This window comes from Meleagris gallopavo, chromosome 19 (genome assembly GCF_000146605.3).
Source record: "Meleagris gallopavo isolate NT-WF06-2002-E0010 breed Aviagen turkey brand Nicholas breeding stock chromosome 19, Turkey_5.1, whole genome shotgun sequence".
NCBI lineage: Eukaryota > Metazoa > Chordata > Aves > Galliformes > Phasianidae > Meleagris > Meleagris gallopavo.
This window is the reverse complement of record NC_015029.2, coordinates 9,061,573-9,086,207: the sequence shown is the minus strand read 5'-3', so window position 1 is coordinate 9,086,207 and position 24,635 is coordinate 9,061,573. Positions and strand designations below refer to the sequence as shown.

The 24,635-nt window shown below is 40.8% G+C and overlaps 1 protein-coding gene across 1 annotated transcript in view; it reads right to left on the bottom strand.

The window, feature by feature from the left end:
- Positions 1 to 10,519: 10,519 nt before the first annotated feature.
- Positions 10,520 to 24,635, bottom strand: part of LHX2 (LIM homeobox 2) — a 20,739-nt gene continuing 6,623 nt past the window's right edge. The window contains exons 3-4 of the mRNA XM_019621308.1: positions 20,751 to 20,956; positions 10,520 to 13,679 (exon numbers count right to left, since the gene is read on the bottom strand). Of these exons, the coding sequence (XP_019476853.1) occupies positions 13,392 to 13,679; positions 20,751 to 20,956 (494 nt within the window). The 3' untranslated portion in view covers positions 10,520 to 13,391. The remainder of the gene's footprint in view (positions 13,680 to 20,750; positions 20,957 to 24,635) is intronic.

The following is a 24,635-nucleotide window of genomic DNA, read 5'->3' as shown; positions in this document are numbered from 1 at the left end:
GGCTCTCTTCTCTTACGCTGTGATATTTTTCAGTCAATGCATGCCTGATTCTTTTTTTGTTCTTTCCTGAATTGCAGGTAGCTTTGAAAAAAACACGCATGAACCAGCCCTGCCAGGTGAAAAATAAAGGCTCCTGATTGCTATCATTATTATCATACCACTAGACATTTTATTAACACTAAAGTGTGACATTTCCCTCCAAAGAAAGGCCTTCCTCTGCCCTTCTGCACGGCTACTTTATTGAATCCAAACTCCATTTCCGAGGATCTTCACCTGTTTAAACGCTGCTGTGTTTCTAAAAGCAATTTAACCTTTCATCTTTTATGGATGTATCCTTTTTTTTATCAAAAATCCTATAGGGCCATTTTTCTTCTCATCTCCTTGTGATCTCAGTGATATTACGTGATGTAGCTTTTGAAGAAGAAATGCCGAAACAGCAGCTGCACCACCTGCAGTTAATGCAGCGGGAAGATGGAAAAGGCAACCTGGAAAAATCCCTTTTCAACATTTCTCTCACAAGCTCCTGGTAAGAATCCCCCAAACTGACAATGTCTCTTGCATAGAAATTAAGGGCAAGTGCTTGGGAAGGGGATAATGGCCTGGAGATTTTGCCCATGTGAAATCCATCAACTTGTTTTCTAGCCCCGTATCCTCTCATTGCAGCAACAAGTCAAGCACCACCCAGCTTTAATTATTTATTCTTGGCCAAGGCTGTGTGTTGTCCAAGGTAACATGGTCTCCCGGGATGAAGAAAGCCATTCTGAAGACAGTCAGTGCCTGCGAGATGCGGTGTTTAGAGACAGAACTGTTTTCAAGGCATTGTTGGATGATTTTACTGCTTACTTACTGCATGGCTCCCATGGGACTCTCGGCTCAATAACAAACAGACAAGTGACAGACACTAGTATGTATTTTCTTCCACCAAATCCTCTAATGCTAGTTCTGTGGAAGGGGACTGTTAAGTGCTGCTAATCAAAGAGCTCTCCTTGGTGTGGGCATCTGTCCCCACACAGGAACAGTACCCAGTGACCTCAAACAGGTTAGTCTGCAGATCTCCTTCTGAAGATCAGGTGTCAGTTTATAGTTTGTGAACTTTAGCTTTAGTGAAACTTCTCCCAGTCACACCTGTGAATGTCCTTCCTTGCCACGGAAGATGCGTTTCACACACGGATGCATGGTTGTGGTGTCTCCCAGATGTGCTGTCTCTTAGCTATACTCAAAATCTACATTTAGCTGAAATTTACTTTATAAAACACATTAATAAAAACAATTAAAGCCACCTAGCCAGAGCATCCACCAACCAAAGAGACATCATTAACATTCCCTGCACCTGAATAACAAGCGAGGAAAAACAACATGGGGATTTAGAGTTCAACTTGCAAAAGATAACACCATGCATTAGAAGCGAATGAGCCTCCCATTGGGAGCAGCACTAGAGAATGGAAAGAAAATAAAGTAGGGCAGTGTGCCAAATTCAGGAGGTTTAAAAAAATAAGCAGCACAGCCATCACAAAAGAATCCCCGTTTCAGCCCAGCATGGGAGGAAGTATGAACCGAAACCCAACGAGAATTTCCACGATACTGTCTTAATTTGTAAAGGCTTTGAAAAATAACACAATGCTGAGCTGGTCTTTCTTTTTTGGGAAGAGGGGAGAGGGTCAAAGGGAACTGTATTGGTTATCAAATAATGACAGAAAAATCTATTCTCTCTGACTCTCCTAAACTCCCAAGTGACTTGAAGGGACACAAAACACATCCAAGGAAACCCTTGCTCAGGAAGGCAAAGCAAAGCCTGCGCCTTTCTCCAGCATGCTGCTCTTGTGGAGCTGCTCTGGGCCTCCTCACCACGCACTGACACACAGCAGCTGTCCACCAGAGGGACAGGAGCTGCACCTTGAATTGGAGGCTGGTGCTTTCCCTCACACAGGAAGACAAGCTTTGGAGACTATAAAGCATATGGCAATAATGGCAGGATCAGATCTCAAGCACTCACGGACAATTCTGGACGCACGCCATTAAGCGCACGCGCCTTATAATTACTTGTCCAAGCAGGAAGGAGGTTATGCTAATGACAGCCACAGGTACAGGACACAGAGCCTGTGTCCTCGTTGTTGGGGAATGCTGCATCCATACCAAACTTTTACCTTTTTCCTCCTGTTTTCAAACCTGTTTAGGATTTTTTTTTGCTTTTTTTCCCATTCTCATTCTGTCAATTTTAATTGTATAAAGCCAGCTCTTCACCTTTTGTTGCTTAACAGATATAGGAGATGGCAAAATGCAGGTAGGGCACCACAAAAGCAGAAGGCAGGTGAGCTTTGAAGGAAAAGGGATCTGGGAAAGGGACAAAAAGAAGCATAGAAATGGAGGGTTGATCTCTGTTGTACTCACAGCATGCAGTAAGCCAAGCATCAGCTACTGTACCTTAACTAGGAGCCGGTAGAAAATCAAACCTTCCCTCTGATCAATAGGATAACGGTGAGAGTTTGATTAGCCTTGGAAAAATTACAATAAGGAGAGAACTTTTTCCCTCCATGGGCTGGGTGATTTCCCTGTGAAAGTTTTTACAAGAATGAGGCTGCATATAATGCGTCTTGTTAACCCAAATTACACACACTCGAATTCCCTCTCTTTCCCCAAAGAAATCAGAGAAGAAATCAGGCGTGAAATGGCATGTGGGTGGGGCTGAGCGGAGCAAGCGCTGCACTTGTAATTAAAATTAAAGGAGATCGCTGAGCCCCGCTTCTCAGAGCCTCGCAGGTTTTGTGCTGGGCTCTGCTCACTGCCCAGGGACACGGCGATACAGTTTGTGTGCAGATTCTGAGGGCTCTGTTCAAGAGAATTCATGCTGCAGGGAAGGGGAGGCTCTGGCCATTCTCTAGGTCAGGAAATTCTCAGACAGAAACTCGATGCTGCAGCCCCAGCTTCTCTGCTATCACTGTAATCTCCTGCGCTTTGCCAAGTCCACTTCCGGCACCCCAAGCAGCAGGGCTTCGGGCCTGTTCACTGCAGAAGGAGAGCACGGTGCACTGCAATTTCAATTTCTTCTAATCTTGTTCATTGCTTCTACCGCCAGATAACTGGCCAAGTTCCTCCCCTGAGATGCTGGGAGCCCTTCCTGCCCTGTCCTTTCTGCAGAAGCCCACACCTGAGGGTGCCGTCTGCCTGCTGCAGGCTGAAATTCCTGGGCCTGCTCGCTGCTGGTGGGACAGTGCATGTGATGCTGCTTTATGGCACACCATGTCTGCATTTCAGTCTTGAGAGTTTTTTGAGCCTTTGGTGGCATAATGCTGAAGTTAGTTTACAGTCTGCTCCTGTAAAATTTTGCAGGAGAGATGCTAGATTTGGGACAAGGGAAGGCTGAAGAAGCCACATTTTAGGCCTTTGCAACCGCAGTTTGTGAGGAGTTCTGCTTCTGAGAGGATGAGCTCTCCTCATTGACCGACAGCTGCTAAATGTACCAGTAGCTCCAAAGGAGCTGTTTTCTGTGCATGTATCTCAGGCTGCCCCTGCTGATCTGCTGCCCGGGTCAGGTGTATCTTATACACTATAAAATAGCAGCATCTTCAGCTGCTCCTGAGACTCTGCCCTCCCCTGCAGTCATCAAAATGCGCTCCTCATTCACAGCCTCCTTCCTACACTGGGAATATCTCGACCCTTAGCAACAGGTGATGACAGGGCACGACATGTTGTATCAGTGTTTCAGTCTCTAGAAGATTAAGATTAGATTTCTCTCGTTTTTGCATTAATGTCCTGTGAGATACACAGGGCTCAGCTTTCAATCAAAGTACTGTGTTTCCCACACACGGACGTACAACTGAGCTCTGTGCACAACGCTCATGTTGGTGTATTGCTAACTCTTTTATCCTTTTTTTTTTAAGAACACTTTTGCTTGGGGGACAACTTAAAGTAATGTTTTGACCATCCAGATATCACCTCAGAAACTCCAAAATTAAACCAGTTTTTCATTATTGTTCCCCATAAACAGTAGAAACAGCCTTGCCAAAAATGTGGGCAAAGATGCATATTTTTAAAAGATACTGCGTGCAACCGGCTCTCAATGGAACCTCAGCCTGATGGACTCATCTGGTTCTGTTTGGTGAGGACACAAGCAGGGTGCAGCTGTATAACTGCAAGCCATCAACCTCCCTAATGAATCCCGTTAACTGGATCATTAACAATGATCAGTTATACAAATGGAAAAATGGGTAAACAGTTATTAACAGAGGACTCTTTTATTGTTTCTAAATGTATGCCCGAGCAGCTAGGTGTTTTCTTGTTCTCTATGCACACGTTAAAGAGCAACTGCAGAGCAATAAATGTTAGTATTTAAAAACAACCAACTTAAACAGGGCACTTCCAATATAACTTCCTCTTTATGGAGGAATAACAAAGGATCCCCAGGCTTCTACGGTTCTGTGGAGACTATAAAATGATTGTGAGTTTAACTGAATCTTTCCTGGTTTTGAAGGTAAAAGATTAGTGCATGTCAAGGGAATATGCCTTGCTAATACTTAGGCTCAGTCCAGCTGCATTTTTCCTGTGTTTTATGGCATCTGTTTTTATCACTTTCAACAGCTAGGTAAAGCCCCAAGATAAGAAACATACCCAAAATTAACTCTGTAAAGAGACGAGAAGTTGGGCTGACAGTTTCCCATTACAGGCTTTGTAGAGCTGGAAACTCTGATGGCCAGAACTGTGAAGCACTAGAGCAGTAAGTGACACCTTTCCTTGTTAATTATTCATACTGAACAATAGATTTACTGCTCAGTAAATGTATTTAATGAAGAAAACCAGCTCAAAGTAGTGAAGCACAGTGCTGGCTTCAAGGGCAACAGATGCAGTGCCCTGGGATTGGCCCGTGCATATTTCTGACAGAAAGCTTGGGCACGTGAACGAACACAATGAGCTCTCTGATGTACCCTTACCAGGTTTATTTTGTGCCAACAGCATGCGCTGGGATGCCAACCAGTTAGAAAGTACTGAATGTCTGTCTACCCCCAGTATAGACTGTTTTCTCCCTAACTTCCTCAGCACGAACCTGAAATCCTTCCTCAATCCACAGTCTTGCTGGTGTCTGGGTTTGTGTCACCTCTAACACTGCAACTCCTCCTTATCGTAGCAATCCTGCGCTCCTGAACTCTGAGACCTGTGTTCTCCCCAAACACTCTTCCAGTGGTTTTTATACAGAAGTGCATCCTTACCTTCTTTCCATTGTAAAGCTCCTGGGACTTCTCCTGTCCCTCGGGAAAGGAGAACAAATAGCTCTTCATGCTCTCACAGCCTTACCTTTTTTAACCGTGTTTGGTTTTCCACAGCCCTGCTTCACAGGTCCGTGCTTTCTGATCTACAACTATTAAATAATATGATCTAGTGTCTCCTTCCCAAGAAGGAAGATTTCCTTCAGTATCAGCCAGTATAAATTCCTCTGTGTTTGTTATATGTGATAGACTTGTGAGTTCTCACATAACTTGCAAATCCCCAAATGGACACACAGTAGTTTATGGTTTCCATTTCCCAAAATAACACAAATCAGATTCTGCTTTTCCCAAAATAGCATAAATCTGGTTCTGCTGTCTCCAGCACAGCTTTGTCTAGCGTCAGTTAGGGCTCAGAGGCGGAACGAGAGATACGCACACGTGGCCACATTCATTTGCTGCAGTTTGAATTTTTTGCAGCTTTCCATGTGAAATGCAATAACTTCTGCTTTGCAGTTACACACGTTTTTGCACTCGTTTGGCACTGCTCACTTAAAGAGTTCAAAGAACTGTCTCAAAATAAAGTTAAGTAACCTCTGGACAGCCTCCATGTGGCAGCTACGAAGTAAACTCGCGTCAGTGGTGGAAACTGGGCGCAGGAGTGCTGCCTTGGTCTGCTCCAACCCATAGAAACAGAGAGAACAGAGAAGTTTGGAGTCCTGCCAGAAACTCATTCTCCCTTTTAACACCTGGCATCACCTCCAGTATAATTGTGGAATTAAAATGGATTATATTTATATGCAGATCTTGTAAACCGTAAAAGCAGCCTGGCTTTCAGTCTTTTCTAAGCCAGCAAGTAATGATGGTGTCTGCATGTAAGCGGCAGCAGCACACCTTACATTCCAAACACAGATCCCCAGGAGCTGGAGCTGTTGTGTGCAGAGAAAGTAGTTCTACAAATAGCTGCAAATGTCTTTTCTATGACTTCTCTTTTGTGCTGGAGCAGCCGGGGGGGGGCGGGGGGGCGTCCAGAGATCCTGTCAGTGCTAGTGGGTGTTGGTGCACGCAGGCTGTAACCTCTGGGACAAAACAGAAAGGCAGAAAAAGAGTATGCACACAAAACAAGACAGGGAACAGCCTGCACTTGGGGAGCCAAAGAGTAAAGATCCACAGAAAAGAGCATTGTACAGCTTTTGTATTAATCTAAAATGGATCCCTGAATTCTGTAGGCACAATGGGAGTAGAACTGGAAAAGACATAAAGATAAATGAAGGCCACAAATGGGGATTACATTCAAAAGGCTTTTGGGATGTGTGTGGTTCGGCCTATTTCTGTAACGTGAATGATACTGGCTGCAGCATAACTTTTGCCATCATTTAGTATGTTGGGTGATGTTTTAGAAGCCAGTGTCAAGTGTATATGAAATGGAGAAAGTCTAGGTCTGTATTAATTAGGATTGAATGAAAGAGATCGTTGGAACATTCGCGATTGATTTCTTTAAGCATAATACAATCTCCAAAAGGCCCAGCAGCTGGCCAGTGCAGCAGGCCGTTCCAAGATTTCTCTTCCAAAGTCTGCCCAGATGAAAGTGAGCACTGCAGACAGTGCTGGAGGGGAAGAGCCTTGTTTCAAAGAGCAGCACAGGCTCGTGGGTATGAAACATCTTATCTCCTGAGTCCATGGGTAGCTCGCGCTTGTCTGCCTGCCTCTCCAGAACCAGTCAGATCATACACTAACAAAAATGGATATAAAAGCTTTAGAGCTTGTTCTAAGGGCTCTGTGCATGTGCACTAATAAAGGCAAGTCTGTGGTCAGCTGGGTTAAACCCACTGACAACAGTTTGTAACTCAGTACAAAATGTTCAGCAGGTCTAGTAGAAAATCTGAAACTGCCTATCTGGAATAAAAGCTAAAGCCACGCGAAATAAGGAGTCCTTCTGCCTCAAAAAAAACTGCCATCCAACCATTAACAAACCCTCAGAACCTCTGGGGGCAAAAGATGAGATGTCTACAGGGACATGGTCTGGGCGATGCCACCTGTTTTCTCTCCTGTCTGACTGTGGGTGACAGGTCTGGCCTCTCAGAAATCCTTCATCCTACATGCACAGAATCCTTGTCCTGACCAGCTTCTTGCCCAAACACAACCTGCAGAACAGTGTTCCAGAGTAGCTTGTTTGTCTTGATTTCCAGAACAAGAACAGCAAAAAGTGAGGGGTCAAGCATGTGGAAATGATGTGAGAAAGCAAATGAAATTACTGGTGGAAAAGCAATTTCTGGATGCTAGAGACTGTAATCAGAAAATTCGGTTGCAACCTGTCCACAATGATCTCACATCTGCACTTCCCACACGCCGAGGTTAAGCAGATGGAACACATAGCATGTCATGTTAGTTAGGTAAAAACCTGGTTCTAACAATATTTTGAAGGTGTGACAAGCTAAGGTGGACCTGAGTGAGCTGCCTGAGCCGCTGGGCAGCTCCAGAGGCACCGCTGTGTGAGTCAGAGGCATTCAGCCAAACTGAATAAACCACAGCTGCCAGAATCTTCTTGTAGACACACCAAGATCAGAACTGATCAGAACATAAAATGCCTCTTGAACTTAATTCTCCCTTAGACATGAAGGAGAGCAAAAACATCCGACAGCTGTACATCAGGAAGGAAGAACTGAGATGTTTGGCCCCTGTGTAGGGCCTGATGGAACAAACTGTAGCTTTAAAAGTTTTGGTCAACACAAATAATACATGGATTGGAGCTTCTTATCATTTTTATTCCTTACTGGACCAATATGTTTTGGAAAATCAAAATCCCATCCTAGGAACATTCTCAATTACCCAAGCATGTCTGTCTTCTCACTGCTTTCAAACAGTAACCGAGGAACATTAGACTACACAGTAATTACCATGCAGTCCATGGATAACAGCCTGGTTAGTTCTGTGCCAATGCAAGAAAAAGAGATGATTATTTCTTTGTTTACTGTGCTACAGATTCACTTCCCCAACGATAATTCCCAGTAATCTCTCTGCATCTGGAAAAAGTCATTGCTGATTTTTATCGATTAAATCAGGTCTCCACAGAACTGCATAACACTTTCCAAATATTTACATTCTTCCTATTTTAGCTGTTACTTTTTTTTTCGTAAGTACGTGGCTAAACTATGCAATGTCTAGAACAGGTCTCTCTTTCTGATGAAAAGCTTAACTAATTATTTTTCTCTGGAGGGTGGTGCAAAAACTTTACTAAGTGCTGGATTTTACAATCTAATAAATTGATACTGTGCCATGTAAACAAGCTGTGTAAATATGCAGAGAGAGCCATACCGTTTACAGAGATATTTTTAACAAAAGAAGAGTTTCCACAGAGGTGGCATTCCCAGGAAGTAACTCTGTAATTTGTGCAGTGTCATCCATCAGCATGCTAAGTGGCATTGTTAGATTCGAGTTTACTGACAGCCATCCTTTCCCCATTGACAGTAATTTTCAGACAAATTACTGGTAACTCACCTACTGTCACGACAGAGTCAGACTTGATTCTTCGCTTTCCGGACTGAACTCACATCATTTTAAGCATCTCAGCTAAATCCTGCAATGAATGAAAGACCATCTCTCCATTTATGGAAGTGAAAACACGAGCGCTTGCAGTCCGGCTGCTTTGTTGCTTGTCTTCATAATCACAGCAGCTTCCTGTGTGTCAGAAAGATGCCCTCTTTATTCCCTTTTTAAAGTGATTTGCCAGTCCTAAGATACTCTTAAAACACGTGTTTATTAATTGTAGACCAATAATCTAATTCTTCTGCTTCTCTTTAATTAGGATGAGGACAGGATGTGCTATGAATAGCCCCTGCTGTCTGTGCTGCAGTGAAGCATGGTACCAGTGACTGACCAGCCTGAAGTGCAATGTATGGGTGTATGGACAAGTGGCGTGGTTTGCTCCATCTAGGTTTTAAACAAAGGTGCTGCAGGCTCAGGAATAATGATTTCAAGTATGGGAGTAAGCAGAGTTCCAGACAATTCACTTGCAGAACAAAACAAAAAGGACTGGTAGGTCTGGAAAGGGAGATGTAATATTGAAAACTTGGAAAGAAGAAATGCATACAGCTGGCAACTGTATAAATAGTATGCACCAAATTGTAGATGCATGAGCATTTCATACACAACCAAACCTGGGCAGCTAATGTGAATTGGGCACCTCACACATGTATTTCACTCTGTAGCTTTTTCATATGCCAGTCAAAGTGGTCTGGAAAGTGCACAGACCATCATTTTGCCTGTCATTTTATTGTATTAGCTCTCCCAAAGTGTTAAATACGTTTCCAAATAAATAAACAAACAAATAAATAAATAAATAAATAAAATTCCATATTCATTGTCGATAAAATAATTGCTACCAGGAATGATGTGAATGGCTAAAACCTCCTTATTCAGAAGGGATACACTATAATCCATTCGATAAAAATCTCTCCTTCCAAGCAATATTAAGTTACTCTGAAGCCCATAAGCACGTACCCTTGGAACTTCTCTTAGTTACCTGATGCCTTTGCTGCCATTATGCCTAATTCTGAATGCTGTTTTTTTCATTTTGTTGTTGTTCTTATTTTTCTGATCAAATGAGGTGACTATTACAGCTGTTTACGTTTTAATCTTTACATTTCAATGGGAAAAAAATAGCAAAGAGTCATAAGAAAGTGCTCTAAATGTGTTCCTAACAGTAAGAAATTACAGTTTGGAAAACAAAATACTCCAGAGTCTACACAGTCTACAGCACCTTCTGTCAATTCACTTTTGCTTCCAGAGCAAGTATTCAGCGTCGTTTGTATGATGATCCTTAGCATCCTCTGCCCAGATTTGGACAATACGAGTGGAGAAACAAGTTTTATGAAGTGTAATTCTGCACTGCATCACTGCCCGAGGAAGCTGTGGGTGCTCAGCCCTGTTGGTGTTTGAGGCCAGGCTGGATGGGGCCCTGGGCAACCTGATCTGAAGGGAAGTGTCCCTGCCCGAGAAAGAGGGTTGGAACGAAATGAGCTTTAAGGTCCTTTCCAGCCCAAACCATTCTCTCATTCTGTTATCACTTATCACTTACAGAGATACCGTCCCTCTGCACTGCATATCAAAGTATGTCTATTCAGCATTCTTAAGATCAAATATTCTTCCTTTGCTTGACAAGAACAATCCAGTATGCTGCCAGGTACCAAGGTGACTTAAATTTTTTTCTAATGTGTGTTCTCCTTTTTTACTCTTTATTGTGTATGAACTCAAAGACAAAATATCTGCATTATCTTAAATAATCTAGATAAAATGTATTTCAAAAAGTTTCTTGAGTCAAAAGGTAGCAAATCATTGTATGTATTTTTCATATATAGGTTTCATTATATTCTCATTCTAAGTTACTCTTTAGTCTCTTTCATATTTAAAAAATGAACTACACACCTATCATGCAAAATGTAAAGAAGTATGTTCAACTAGATCAAATTAGATATACAGTAAAAATACACTTTCAAAGAAATATCATTTCCATTTTTTGTTCATGTTTTTAACAGAATTTCAGACTAATACATCAAATGTGGAACTGTACAAGTATGTGAAGAAACATTAGGATTGCAGTAGTAAAAAAATGTACAGCATTCAAAACCAACAAGCTCTAAACAACCAAACAATACCACAGGATTGAAACAATCATGGGGGCAACATAGGTCATTGGAGCCAGTGAGTGAATCCTAATGCACCTACATAAAGACCCTACATAGAATATTGTCTCTTATTTATATGTAAAATCCCTGATTTGATTAAACTGGACAATTTACCTAATTGTCTCCTATAGGTTTCAGGTAATATTAACACTAGAGGATTCCCCTTCATAAATTTCAGTCGTTTGAAAAGGCAATATTGAGAATCATTTTGAAAGGTATTTCCAGCCGTGTGGATTCAGGTAGTTAAAACACAAGGTCGCAAATAAGAACCGTTGAAACTATTGTCTGCTATATCAGCTGTAGCACTTACAAATTCAGGATTCTGTTTTTTAAAACTTCTTACAGGTTAACACACAGCATTTCTAATTATGGGCTGCACCCATTTAACATTGGACCAACATTGCCTTTTAAATCAAGAAAAGAAACAGCTAAGCATGTCAAAAATAAAAATAAGAATCTCCAAGGTAGTTGACAATGAGCAAAACGTTACACACAGCAGAATCTCTGTGCCTGAATATCTTCAAAAAGCAGATACGTTCTCTTTTACAGTTCATAACCAGTACAATTTACTCATTAGACATTTCTATTATGAGAAAAAAAATGCCTTGGACAAATCTGTAAAGGCAAATAATTAAACCTGAATTAGCTTTTAAAATGTTCCATCATTGTGCATGAGCAGAAAGGGCTATGCTAGTCTGTTAGATTTAGAGAGCAGAACGTAATTCCCTTCGCAGATCTAAGCTAGTTACGATTTTTAGGATCATCTCGCCTTTCAGATAACTCACCTGAATTTTTTTAAGCAAAAGCATGAAAAAAGGTTAATAAATGACCCGATTATGTCAGCACTTCTATCCCACAGTCCTCCTTCTCTGAGATCTCTCACTAAGCTTGGAAGGAATGTGGCTTGCACAAGAATGGCAAATTTTCAGCTGAGAAAGCTGAATAAATACAGTGCTTTTAAAACCAAAACATTGTTACCAAAAGGTCTGGCCCAATAAATCATCTTCGGTGCTCTGAAAAGGGCGAAGAACACAAACCCTGGCACAAATCTTGCTGTTTATTTGGAATAATCTTTCATCCATTGTGATCCGGTGGGAATGACAGAGTGGTGTTGGAGAGCCGCGTAACACCGCCCGGCAGCCGGGCTGTGGTGGATTTGAAAAGGAACGACCACACGCATGTGATGTGCAACTCCAGATCTGTACAACTACTGGGCAAACAGCAGAGCCTATACTCATTCTTACACATATTTAAACTTTGCTGAGGTATTTCTTTAATTACAGAAAAGCATCTTTAAGAACAATAGGAAAAAGAACTCAAAATATCAGTTATATTCTGCATTTTTTTTTTCCTCCGGGAGAATGAATTCAGTCATATTGAAAGGTTCATAGTAGTTAAAGGAATAATCACATTTACTGCTATTGATAATGTCATATTCTTCCTTGGCTTTTTATTCCTTCAAAGCATTACAAAAAATGTAAGGTTGTGACGTTGTAAAACATACTTTTGCCTCATTTTTGCCCACCAATTTTGTAAAATTACCTGAAATACTTCTGTCTTTTTCCTAGGGAAAATATTACCTAATGCCACCTCTGTAGCAGAGCGCTGGTGGCCGCACGGCCGGCAGGAACCTCGCCTGCCTCCACCGTGAAAGGGGACAAGCATCTCTTGTGCTAAAGCAAGACTGCTTTCATAAATGCCAGCTGAAGTCAAGCTTTCTTCACACAACAAAATTAAGTATATTTTGTCTGTTTGAATTTTAACAGTATCTGATGATTTCTATCTGCAACTAACATTTATTTCTCTATACTGAAAATAGCTAGACTGTTGCACAAGGCAGACTTCTCACCCATATATACTTCAGGAACAGAAGAAATGTATACATCACATTAGAGTTATTCTAGGCAGATATCATGTTTGAAGTGCAATTTTCTAATCCTTTTAAATACAATCAGCCTATCTTGATTGTGAAACTCACATTAGACGTAACTGTAGCCATTATGAAGTAGTTTCCATAAGTGGTTTTATTATTGGTTAGATTTTACAAATTCTGGTATTCAAACAGACTTTGACTTTAAACTTCTAAAACAACAAAGCAACCAATGAAAGACTTAGGACTATTCAAAGTAACAAACTCTTAGCATTTTTGCCCTGGTCATAAATATACAGAGAGAAAAAGAGAGAAGTGGACATGGAATTCAAAGTATGTAGATAAAACAGTGTATAAGGCACATGGCAGTCTTTGAAAATACAGAAGCTTTAGCCAACTTAAATTAATTGCTGTTTCCCTTGCTCAGTCCACAAAACTGTACAGTTACACAAATGTTGTGTTGCAATAGATCTTCCAAGTTATTCTTCAGTCCATACTCTGTAACACCAGAACACTAATTTCCTTCTGTTTTCTTAGGAGAGATCCTAATGGTGGTTAGTCAGTTGCTCAAAGCCTCTATTAAAATACACTTGGAATTTCAACTAAGGATAATTTCTTTCTTAAAGAAATTATTAAGAGTCATCAGAAAAGATTTGTAAGAGTTGTCTGTGAAGGACTTCGGGATTCATGAACCTCAAGACTTCCGGGCACTGACGTCAAGACAGATGTCACAGTAGGCATAGTAGGATTAGTCAAGTCCGTTAAGGTAGTGGGAGTGCTGGATGGACTCATGGAGGCATTGGATATTTCTGATGCAGGACCTGATGGGGTTCCTGCTTGGAGTGTTGAATCTGAAGTCTTATCCACCCCTGTGTTTTCTTGACGTAAGAGGTTCCGTCTGAATTTGGCTCGAGCATTTTGAAACCAAACCTGAAATAGTTTAATATAACAGGGTAGCATTTAAAGAGCTGCAGTGTTTAGAAAAGCAAAAGCAAACTCACAAATTCATCAAAGCTTGAATGGGGGAAGATGCTTTTATGGTAACATGTAAGAAAAGTAGCCCCAGTCACGAAAAGTGTCCTCTGGATGCCTATGAAGCCTTCCTCTTTCCCTCTCCTGCAGTTCTCTGTGTAATCAGTCTGCTTGGGACAGAAACGGGTGGAGGAGGGAGGAGGGGAGTCATGCTAAGGCTGCATGTGAAGATGCCCATAGGTTTGGGGGCCCCTGCAAATGCTCAACTTCTCTCACTCCCAGAAGTACTTCTCAGGATGAGACAGAAATCAGGCATCTGATGAATACAAACTAATGGGTTTGAGCACCTCACATCTCAAGTCTGCCTCCCACGGCACGCAGCAGGGACCCGGCCTGCAGTGCCCTGCCTGCCCGCGCTCCAGGAGCTCTCCTGGGAGCATTCTCATGCCTCAGCCTCAGCAGGGCTCTCATTTTTTCTGCCTCTCTTTCTTACTCTTCTTTCTCAAATGCTTCAGCTCCTATGCCACGCTCATTTTAAATTTTTCCATCCTGGGATAATGATTGAAAAAGTATCTTGAGTGGTATTAAACACTCACATTACATTAAAAAAATGTGATTTCAGAATAGGTGATATCCATATACAGCAAAATTGTTTCCAAGATTTCTACTTCCTGCATTATTTATTATCTAACTATATGTAAAGGACAAAAATAGGACTTCAGCTTTTTCAGTTAAATTGCAGCGTTTAGGTCAAAGTTAATAATGCTCTCCATGCAGAATTTGTTTAAAGATATAATACTTTTCTGACCTATTTGAAAATAGATATAATAAAATTTATTTCTGAAACTCACACAAAATCTAGGAACAGAATATTATGTGGATTAAATTTGAGAATGTCATTAAATACTCCATATTCAACTTGTTGATGCCATCCAATTCTACTGCTGCAACTAGCCCGAAATTTCACAGTGCTTGTTTATCAGGAGGCCTTCTGTCACTGCCACCTTCTTTATAATTGACTCAGTGCTGATCCCACTGTTCTCACATTGACCTATTTAAGGAATAAGATCGAATCTTTCAATTCCAGGTGTAATTAAATTCATCATCTCCGTGTCTGTCAAAGAAAGGAACTGAGAGAGTCAAAGTACCTGCTCAGCCTTATTCCATCAGATTTCTCCCCCGTGGTTTATACAGGAAAAATAAGTGTGCAGAGCTCACAAGGCTGTGATGTGGTCACAACATCCTACACAGAAACTCTGACTTCTAACTCTGACCAGCCCAGCTCCTGCTGCAAGATCTGCTTTAAGCTAGACTGCTAGCAGAGGAGTGGTACACAACAAAGTTGCAGTCCTGTGAAGTCTCCTCTTTCTCCTCTCATCTCACCAGCTGCAGCTAGAATTGATGAAGACGTCTCAGACCACTTTTCCTCTGACTGGTTTGTTTCTCATCTACGGATGGTCAGCCCCAAGTTTCCCCTATTTCGCACTCCTGCTTTTTCTCAGGAAAGCCGTCACCCCCAGCCAAGGGTCTGTAAGTGCACACACTCTCTTGCACTCTCTCCCACCTGTGCCACAAGGAAATGATTCTCAGGCACTGATTCTAGTGGTGGTCATGAGAGCTGCATTCATAACTTACACCTCCACAGGTCCTTGTTTCTGAAAGTTTAGTATTTCAAAGCAGTTTATGACGGTGCTCCCTTTGTTAAAACACTTAGAGAATAAATACTGGTTTTACATACATCAAGAAAACAAAACCTTCTCCTAGATCAGCACTGGCAAAAATATAATTTTTTTAAGCAGTCCGTTATAGCAGTGATGCTATTAAAGGCCAGTGATGCGGTATGAAAACAATAAATGCAGTACTTTTGCCTGAAACATTCTCAGCCAGCACATTCCTCTCACATGGCTGCTCATTCAGAGCCCTGCAAGAAGGAGAAGTGGAAGAGCCACTGCACGGCTCTGAGCCAACCTCCTGTGCAGGGTGTGCAGGTGAACCAAATTACTTTGCTCTGGTCATTCAAGCTGTAAAGTCTCAATCACCAATGAGTAGGAATGGTAAAAATCCGCAATTTTATCACTTTGGGGATTGTTTTGCCTTTCAATAAGAGATCATTTATATTTGTCCCACAAATGAATTTATTTGGTTTGATTTTTTTAAAATACCCTTTTCAAAAAGGATCACGTGTATGACGTTTAAAATCACTAGTCCAGTTGTGCACACACATAGCTCTGCAAAATTTTACATTTGTGTTCATTGAAAATATACCTGTTTGCATATGTAAAAGTCTCAAATATGAGTAAAATTTCCATTCCTACTCACAGACAATTTTCTTGTGTAAAGTATGTGAAACTGCAGAAGAGCATTTTGTTCAGTCCGGCTGCTCCTTAACTTTGGCAGGGCAAAAAACTCTATGGTATTATTTCTGATTCTGATTTGAAATGTAGGAAGAAAATGAGCAAGATTGTTGATGCTTCTGTATTCCCCTCTATCTTCCACTAAACCTGAGCCTCTCAACCACTAATGCTGCTTTCAGGAGCTGTGTATGGGAGATGGTTCATCCTCTCTTTAATAGTGTTAGCTCACATCAGGCATAGAAAATATTTCATATTCTTGCAAGCATTATAAAAAAAATAGATCATATGACCCTTTCTCCTTCTTCCTCACTGAGTTATTGTCAAGGTTTTTCAGCTAATGACTACAGAGCTCTCTAAATTTGTCTAACAATAAATATTTGTATTATTATTGAAAAGGCATCTAAATATTTCTCAGCTGAAATTCTGAAAATGCTGTGTTATATTACAGAAATGAATAACAAAATAACTATTGTAACAGTGATATTCCAGTATGCAGTTAAGATACAGAAGTATTTAGCAAAGGCTTCACATTGAAGAGCAGTGAAAGAATTGGAACCATTGTCTTCTGAGCTGTAGGAATGCAGTCCTGATTCTCTGCTGCTCTGCACTGTTACTCAGAGCTGTGCAAAGCAGCGTGTAGGAGCTGCCAAGGCAGCACTGCTGCCCCGTGCAGAATGGCAGCAGTGCTGCACCTGGAACAGCATTACATTGAAGTAAAAAAAATAATAATCCAAATATACGTAACTGAAAGAATTGTTCCAGAAGAACTTAACTCACATCAATTACACAATTAGGAATCTGGCCTTCTGAAAAAATAAACAAAATCATTGAGAAGTACGTAGTGTTTTTCTGTCCAACTGTATCATTATAGGGCTGAGCTATTTCAAATCAAAGGGGAAAAATATGGATTAAAAACTCCCAGTGAAAAATAAAAGCAGCTGTGAGATCCATTGATGCTCCTACACTCTGGTGAGCAGAGCTGAATGCCTGTTGCTGGGCACTCAGCAGCTAGGCAGAGTGGTGCTGCAGTTAAAATGTTATGTTAGTGCTTCAGAGATCTGCACAGCTCTCTTTGTCTCCATTCTCCAATTGTAAAATGGGAATAAAATATTATCTCCATAAGAAAGGAAAGTATTGATAACAAATATGCTAAGTGTTGTAAGGAATTCTGATACTGTCATGAATGAAGCCAAGTAATCATCTGAGATAACTTAATTTTGTAATGTCTCCATTGTTGCAATTGTTATATGCTGGTTGTAGAAATAAAAATGTAAAGGATGTGCCAGCACATAGCAAACTGTTCAGTCACTGCACACACATTCTGGCTGTTCTGTCCCTATTATTGAGTGCATAGTTGAAAGAGAACTGTAGGATATTATAGGAACAAAGTCTCAGTAAGTTGTCTGCAGTATGCTGACCTCAAGCAAACCTTCACCACAGAGGAGTGCAGGAAACTCATGCATGATTGAGAAAATTTTCGTACTTGTCGAGTACTGGAAAGTTTGCAAAGTGCAAATGTGTGCAGTAGCCTTTGGGAGGTCTTCATAGCAACATTATTGGAGAGTGATTCCAAAGGATAAGCAGTGTACAAGACACCACTGAAAAACAGTGGTTCATGTTCCTCAACTGCTTCTGCCACGGGTAATTGTATTGCAGACTGGGTAGAGAGGAGGTACACATTGCTACGGCCAGCAAATCCTATGTTCTTACGTCTACCTACTTCCACCTTCACTTTCTGAACTCACAAAAATAAAGATCAATTCCAAATGAGAAACATTTATGCTGTTTACTTGGCTTACCACTAACTGGTCACTTTAATTACAAATGATAGCTCACAGCAATGGGCTTGTGCTCCCTAGCTGCAGTTGCATTAAATTGCAAACATGAGGCTAAATGAGAGTTGAGATAAATCAAATAGGGAGTAGAAGTATAAATAGGCTTACTGTAATTCTAATGTGGTTACTTTAGGAAAATAGTCTGCATTACAGGGCCATTGAAGGAAACGTCATTCTTGAAGCAGTATGTTACATTTCCCTGCCATTCTGCTTCTGGATTTGGCTAGCTGATGACTGATTGTATACAAGGCAAGACAGAAGTCAGGTCTTCCAAGTCTGATATTACAGATCATTAAGAAGATGGACAAACTCCGTTCTGATTTACAGATAAACCACCTTCATTACATGTTATATGGTACTGCCTTTACATTAAGGGCTCTACATCCATTTCCTAAAATATTAGGAACTCTGCTATGTGTGTTTAGAAATCCCACTGGTTTCAGAACAAGAGAATTTGTTTTTCACCTCATCTGCTACCTTATGCTTTCTATTAAAATACATTCTTTAATGATATATGAAGTCATTATCCTTCATCTGCTGAACTGAAATCTGAACATACAGAAAATAAAAGAGCTTACAGATACACCTAGAAACAACACAGGGAAAACTGAGAGCAGTGAGAGAATTTCTCACTGCTGGAATGCGTGCGCATACATTTGGGAGTCCATGCGCCTCTAACATGTAAGACAGACTAATACAAATGATGCTTGTTTAGATCAATAGTGTCAGTGAATTACTTTGTGTTCAATAAATGACACAGATAGAATGCCAACCTTTCTGGCACAGAAGAATTAACAAGTGACACTATCTCAGTAACCAACATCATGAAGAGTTTTCCCCAGCAAGGAGCAACCTTGAAACTCGTACAGGTAAGCTTCAGTGTTTGAAAAATTACCTCCACAGCCTCACAAGACCGTATTATTTGCTCTCAACGGTTAAAAATAAACCAACTGGGCACAAACATTCCAAAATATTTTTTTATAAATATTTTTTAAATGGCCCAGATTATTTTTCAAACACAAACACCAGCAGAGTATAAAATAGAGAATGCTCCCAGCAGACAGGAAAACTCAAGCGATACAAGACAAGGTGTCACTCTGAGACATTTTCTTGAAGTGCCTCCAACAGATCATCCTCTGTGTGCAGTCCTCACCACCAACTATTACCTTGCAACTCTCTTCATCTAAAGGCACCCAGAGATAAAGGAGTATGTAACTGTGGAAGTAAAAGAAGTGAAACACTAATTATCAAAACCATGAAAAAAAAGTTAGTGAAATTGTAAGGGATTGGCACCAAAAAGAAAAAAAAAAAAAAAGACACCTTAAATCAGGAAGTTGTCATGTATTTAATATGGAAACAGAAGCAATCAAGAAACTGAAACAGAGACCTAATGGAGACATGGAGTTCAGTTTCGCAGATGAGGAAATGTAAATAAGGAGGATGGGACGGATAAAATGTCTTAGAAAACAGTTGGAAGGACAGACCTATGAGGTGAAATAAAAGGAGAGATGGAAGTCAGATGGTGGTGGAGGTTGAGGAAAGAAAACAGAAAGATGACCAAGACAGAGGTGTTTTCCAGACACAGAAGTGATTTCTTCACACACTGTGAAATTTCTAAGGTAATTCAGGTGTGAATACACTGTAACAGACAGCAGATACTACTGAAGTGTGCAAACTGATGATGAAATGAAGAAGTTTCAAAATAATGATAGCTAAATGCTGAAAATCCTTTCCTGCACATGCGTGGATAAAGGAGAGCCGCTATAAGAGACACTGCGCCAAGTGCCAGGATGTGCACCAGTAATGAAGGAGGAATCCGTTCCACCACCGCAAATCAGCTTCATAAAAACAAACAAAATCCAGTTCTGGAGGATCTAGCCAGGAAAATGAATTACACACTGTCTTTTATTAGCAGTTTTTATTAGGAAGCCTACAATCCTTTAGGTATTAACTCTGGAAGACCCACAATATCTCCAGTAAGGTCAGTTTTTTCTATATTTTTGTCTACTGCCCTCCATTTGGCTGTGAGCGTGCAAGAGCTATCCACAGTGCTTCCCCAGGAGTCCATCTCTGAGCTCTAGCTTTCTCTACAAGGCCCCCAGTCTTTATTTTCCTATTATTAAGATCAATTTAAGGATTTCAGTTCTGGATCCTGGAGCATCACAGCTCCAATATGCCTAAATTTATCTCCAGTCACAGTTATTGAATAAGTGCCCATTAAAATTAACTTATTGAATAGAACTATAAATTAAAATGGAACTGAGCCAACTGATATTCTTGCCTTTCCTTCCCATAATAACTCAAACAGAACACGTACCCTCCTACTTGGAAAAGTACTTTCAAAACAGTCTTCTTTCATTCTAAGCTCTACACTATGACTAAACAAAATGTATCTTTGTGAAATTAAATATGTCCTCTTGCATTTTGACAGAAAAGAGATCTTCCCTGTCCAGATAAAATAGATCCAAATGCCAGATTACTTTCTTATAAAGACAACTGCTCACATTAATTTCTAAATTAAAACCTATTTACATTAACTGAAATAATTTACTTTTTCTTGCAGCAGATCAGAAGTCGAACCATGCACCAGAATTAACTAACTTCAGGAAAACAAGCAGACCCCATACCTTCACCACTGCCATTAAAAATTAGAACGTAAGGGATCTGCTTTTGGGAAGCTGAAATTAAACAACTTTTCTCGTACTTTGTAGAATTAAACTGAATTCTCCCAGAAGGTATGAATGACTATGAAAAACTCGAGGATAAGCAAAATCCACAGCATTCCAAACATAAATTCGATATTTTATTTACTTTTCAAGACAAAAGACTGCTCTTCTTACCTGAAGAACTCTTTTGGTCAGGCCAGTTTTCTGAGCTAGCTGTTTCAAGTCCTTGGCATCAGGATTGTGGTTAATAGCAAAGTATGACTTCATTGTCCGCAACTGGTGGTGTTTGAATGATGTCCTCATACGCTTTGTTTTCTGATTGCTGGGGTATTGCTGGTCTCTATCCAGGTGGTCACCATCGTTTTCATTGCAGCTTAAAGCTTAAGGCAACAAGAGGAAAAGGCGTGGAAATCTATTGCTCCGTGACCAACATTGTTTGCAGTTCATCTGAGTGCAGCAATTAAAATAACATACCATGGCATGTATTGTACTGGTACAAACCCTACTTGCCTTCCCCTCCATTTCTGCATCTTCTATGTTTCCCTTACAATAACCAGTCTGCAAGGACCCTCACCTGCCTCTTTATGGCTTTTAAAATGTCAAGTCTGTTTCCTTTTTTCTTTCCTCCATCTCCACACAGCCTTTCCTCCACTTTCTGTTTGTAGGACAGTAGCTGTCCTCAACTCTGTAAAGTGTTTTAATGTACTTTGTATCACTATAAATTGCATTGTAATGTACAAAGAAAGCTGCACAATAGAGTCCACTTAAACCTCGATGGAACAGACCAGTTAAAATTATAATTATTTCCTCCATCAAACTAAACCCTGTAGAGTACAAGAGAGACCATTAAATGAAACACTATAAAAGAAATAAAGTTTGTAGGTACCAGACAGCAAATTATAATTTGACTAGCTCGAGAAGTAAAGCTGTTAATACAATATATCAGCAGCTCACCAAATTTAAAATTAAAAAAAAAAAAAGTTTTTATTATTAATATTTCCCTCTTTAAGTATTTGAAAGTAATAGCTTGAATGATCGATTCTATTAAAATCTTTTGAATCACTGAATGGGAATGACTGATACATTTGCATAAATTAAAGTCTGCAAGAGACCTCTGTGACCAAGGAACACTGCAGTAATTATCCAATTGTATTACATGTTGAATGCCAAGCAAAACAGCCTCACGGACCAGAAGTCAATCTTGATTTATATGTGCATGCAGCAAGCCATAGAAAAACTCTGGAAAAAAAAAACACTAAGCACCAAGCTTAGATTCACTAAAAAAATCATGGATCTATCTAAAAATTAGCTCTGACAAGCTGTCATTAATTTACTTTTTCTGCACCAATATCTGCAACTCCTTTTTAATTCCCTGTAAGTTTTATTTTAAAAGTAATGACAACTCACTAATGTCTGTTCTGTGTTGCATGCAAAAAAACCTGTTCACAGACACATTTCAAAATGTGAATTATTGGTGAAACTCTTAAGCAGATAAACAGGGTTTTTTCAGTTATCCACTACAGCTCGTTCGCTACAACTGAGTACATCTCATGGACAGGCATATACTTGTAGTCTGACTTAACTTCATACTATTTATCAGTTTTTCAGCCCTGCTGAATACCTACGATTTCTGAAAGGTGTGCATTTTTAAAAACCTATATTAAATGTGTGTACTTATAAGAAAAACACACAAAGAGATACAACGGAGAGCAGTTCAGCAGCATGTACTGTAGCTGCTTTGTGAACTTCAGCTTTTCAAAAACTTTTTACAAGCTATGGTGCAGTACAGACGAGGCCTGCGAGAGCTCAGTGCTACAACATCTCTGTGCTTCTGTACTGCTACAATTAATAAAAAAAAAAGACAAAAATTGTGCTGTACTTGTAAATGTGTGTGTGCATACATCTGTATAAACCCTTCGCACTTATCTTCCTGATGCCAAATTCCTAGTTATAAGAAGCATTTCTGCTTCTTGTCATGTATGGAAGGACTGGAGCACCTGAACTTGGAAGGTGTAAGACACAAAAGGAGATTGTAAAATCATAGTATCCATGGAGCTGGACAGGGTGCAGCAAGATCTGTCTTTCGGTTGAAGAACTGAGATCCAAGGTGCAAAGCTGCAGCGATCCCACCAGTCCCAGACTCCTTCACAGCTAAGTTCTTCCTCTGAAGAATACAGTGAAGAATAACTGAAACTACATTGCTTATAGCAAATGGTATTATGGAAATGTAGAACAACATGGTATTAGGTTTTAAACATACAGAATTTCATATATTAGGAATAGAAAAGATCTCTGTGTTCTCTTAAACGCTTCCAAATTCCAGAAATAACAAGGCCAAGAGCTAGGAGAAAATGCACCCAAATATCTATCTGGAGGACTGAGATCTGTTCACGTTGATATGCAACAAAACAAATGCTATGGCTGCTAGTAGTTGGATTTTAACCTCTTCTGTAGAGAATGAGATACAGTCAGGACCCAAGAAAATAGACTTGATTCTAAATGCTCCCAGAGGGGAATGAGGGTATCAGCTTTTCATCAAGCCTTTACTTGATAATGAGCAATTTGCTCTATGAATTTCTCATAATTCTTAATAAAAATAATACTAAAATAGCAGTAAATATGCACCACTCTTGTCCTTTGCTGGGAAGAAAGTCACAAAGCAGATTTTGAAGTGCGTGAGAGTGTCAGCTGCTCCTCACCAGGCACCACCCAGCTTGACATTAGCACCAATCTCACACGTGGTTGTGGTACTTGGCACCATCTCCAAAATGCTGTTTTATTAGATCTGATCTGATCTACATCTCTTGCATCAACATGCCATGTCTATGGGCATTGCAGGGGTGGAGGTACAGAAGCACATGGAGGTTTGCGGAGTGGAGTTTCTGCAGAGGATGCCACGATGTCAGACACCACACAGGCTCCTCCTGCAGCCCGCTGCTTTTCAGGCACGTGCTCCCTGTTCCTTCGTGGCATCCCTGTGTGTCTCCCAAAGGAACTGCTCAACCACCCATGCTTACAATTCCCATTCAATTGCAGTACCTAGGACTCATGCTGGGAATTTCAGAAATACAACTGGCAAAATTCAGGTCAAACTGAAGAGTTTTAAATTAACCATTTCATTTCTGCTTTGTGATAAAACAAATTCTGAAGCGGTGCCAAGTGCCTTTTAGATCCCAGACCATTTATTTCTAGGGCCTTTCTGCCCCACAACCCCCAACAGTCCCACACCAGACCATCGCCCTCCCATCCCCTGGCTGCTCTCAGCTTACAGCCTCACCACAGCATTGTGACACAGATGTCCTTTTGGCCACAGAAAATGAAGTCCACTGAGAGCATCACTAGAATTTGGGTCCTGCTCTCTAAGTTTGATACTGGTGATCAAAATATCCTCTACAGAATAAAGTGCACAACTGTCCCTAAAACCAACAACGTGAGAACAAAGAGGGATGCGCTGTTCTCCTTACAGTAAATACTATTTGAAGAAGAAAACTCAGGACACTGCTTCACACTCCGATCAGCAGACTGTGTGTGTTGGGAGTCAGAGCGAAGCACGTGCTTTGCTAGCAGGTAGATAAGTTATGGAACGTGAAGAAGATGGGAAAGAGGAATTTCCTTGGGAAGAACTTCTCTTCTTAGTCCTTTGTTTGACACGTCAAGTTACCCAAAAAGAAAGCAAACGAATCCTGATGCTGACAGAATGATGAAACAAGAGGCACGTTAGGAGCACGCATCAGCTCGCCATACTCATGGCTCTGGAACATGCACCCCTTTCCTTCTGCAAGAGACCTCTGCCTGGAGACAGAACTTGGGTTAAGAAGATGGGGCAGGGCCGCGGCCCCATTTGTTGCTGGGTAGGAGCGCTCAAAGGACTCGGTGGAGAAACGGCGGGGTTGGAAGCAGCCGTTCTCCCCACTGGCAGGAGGGGACACTCAGTCACCGGAGCCCTCATCACAACCGGGGTTACAATTTAACTCGGCTCCCGTAAGGAAGCCGCAGTGCGCGGAGCCGCGAGAAGCACCGGGCGGGGCCGCAGAGCGAGGGGCACGGAAAGGCGGCCCC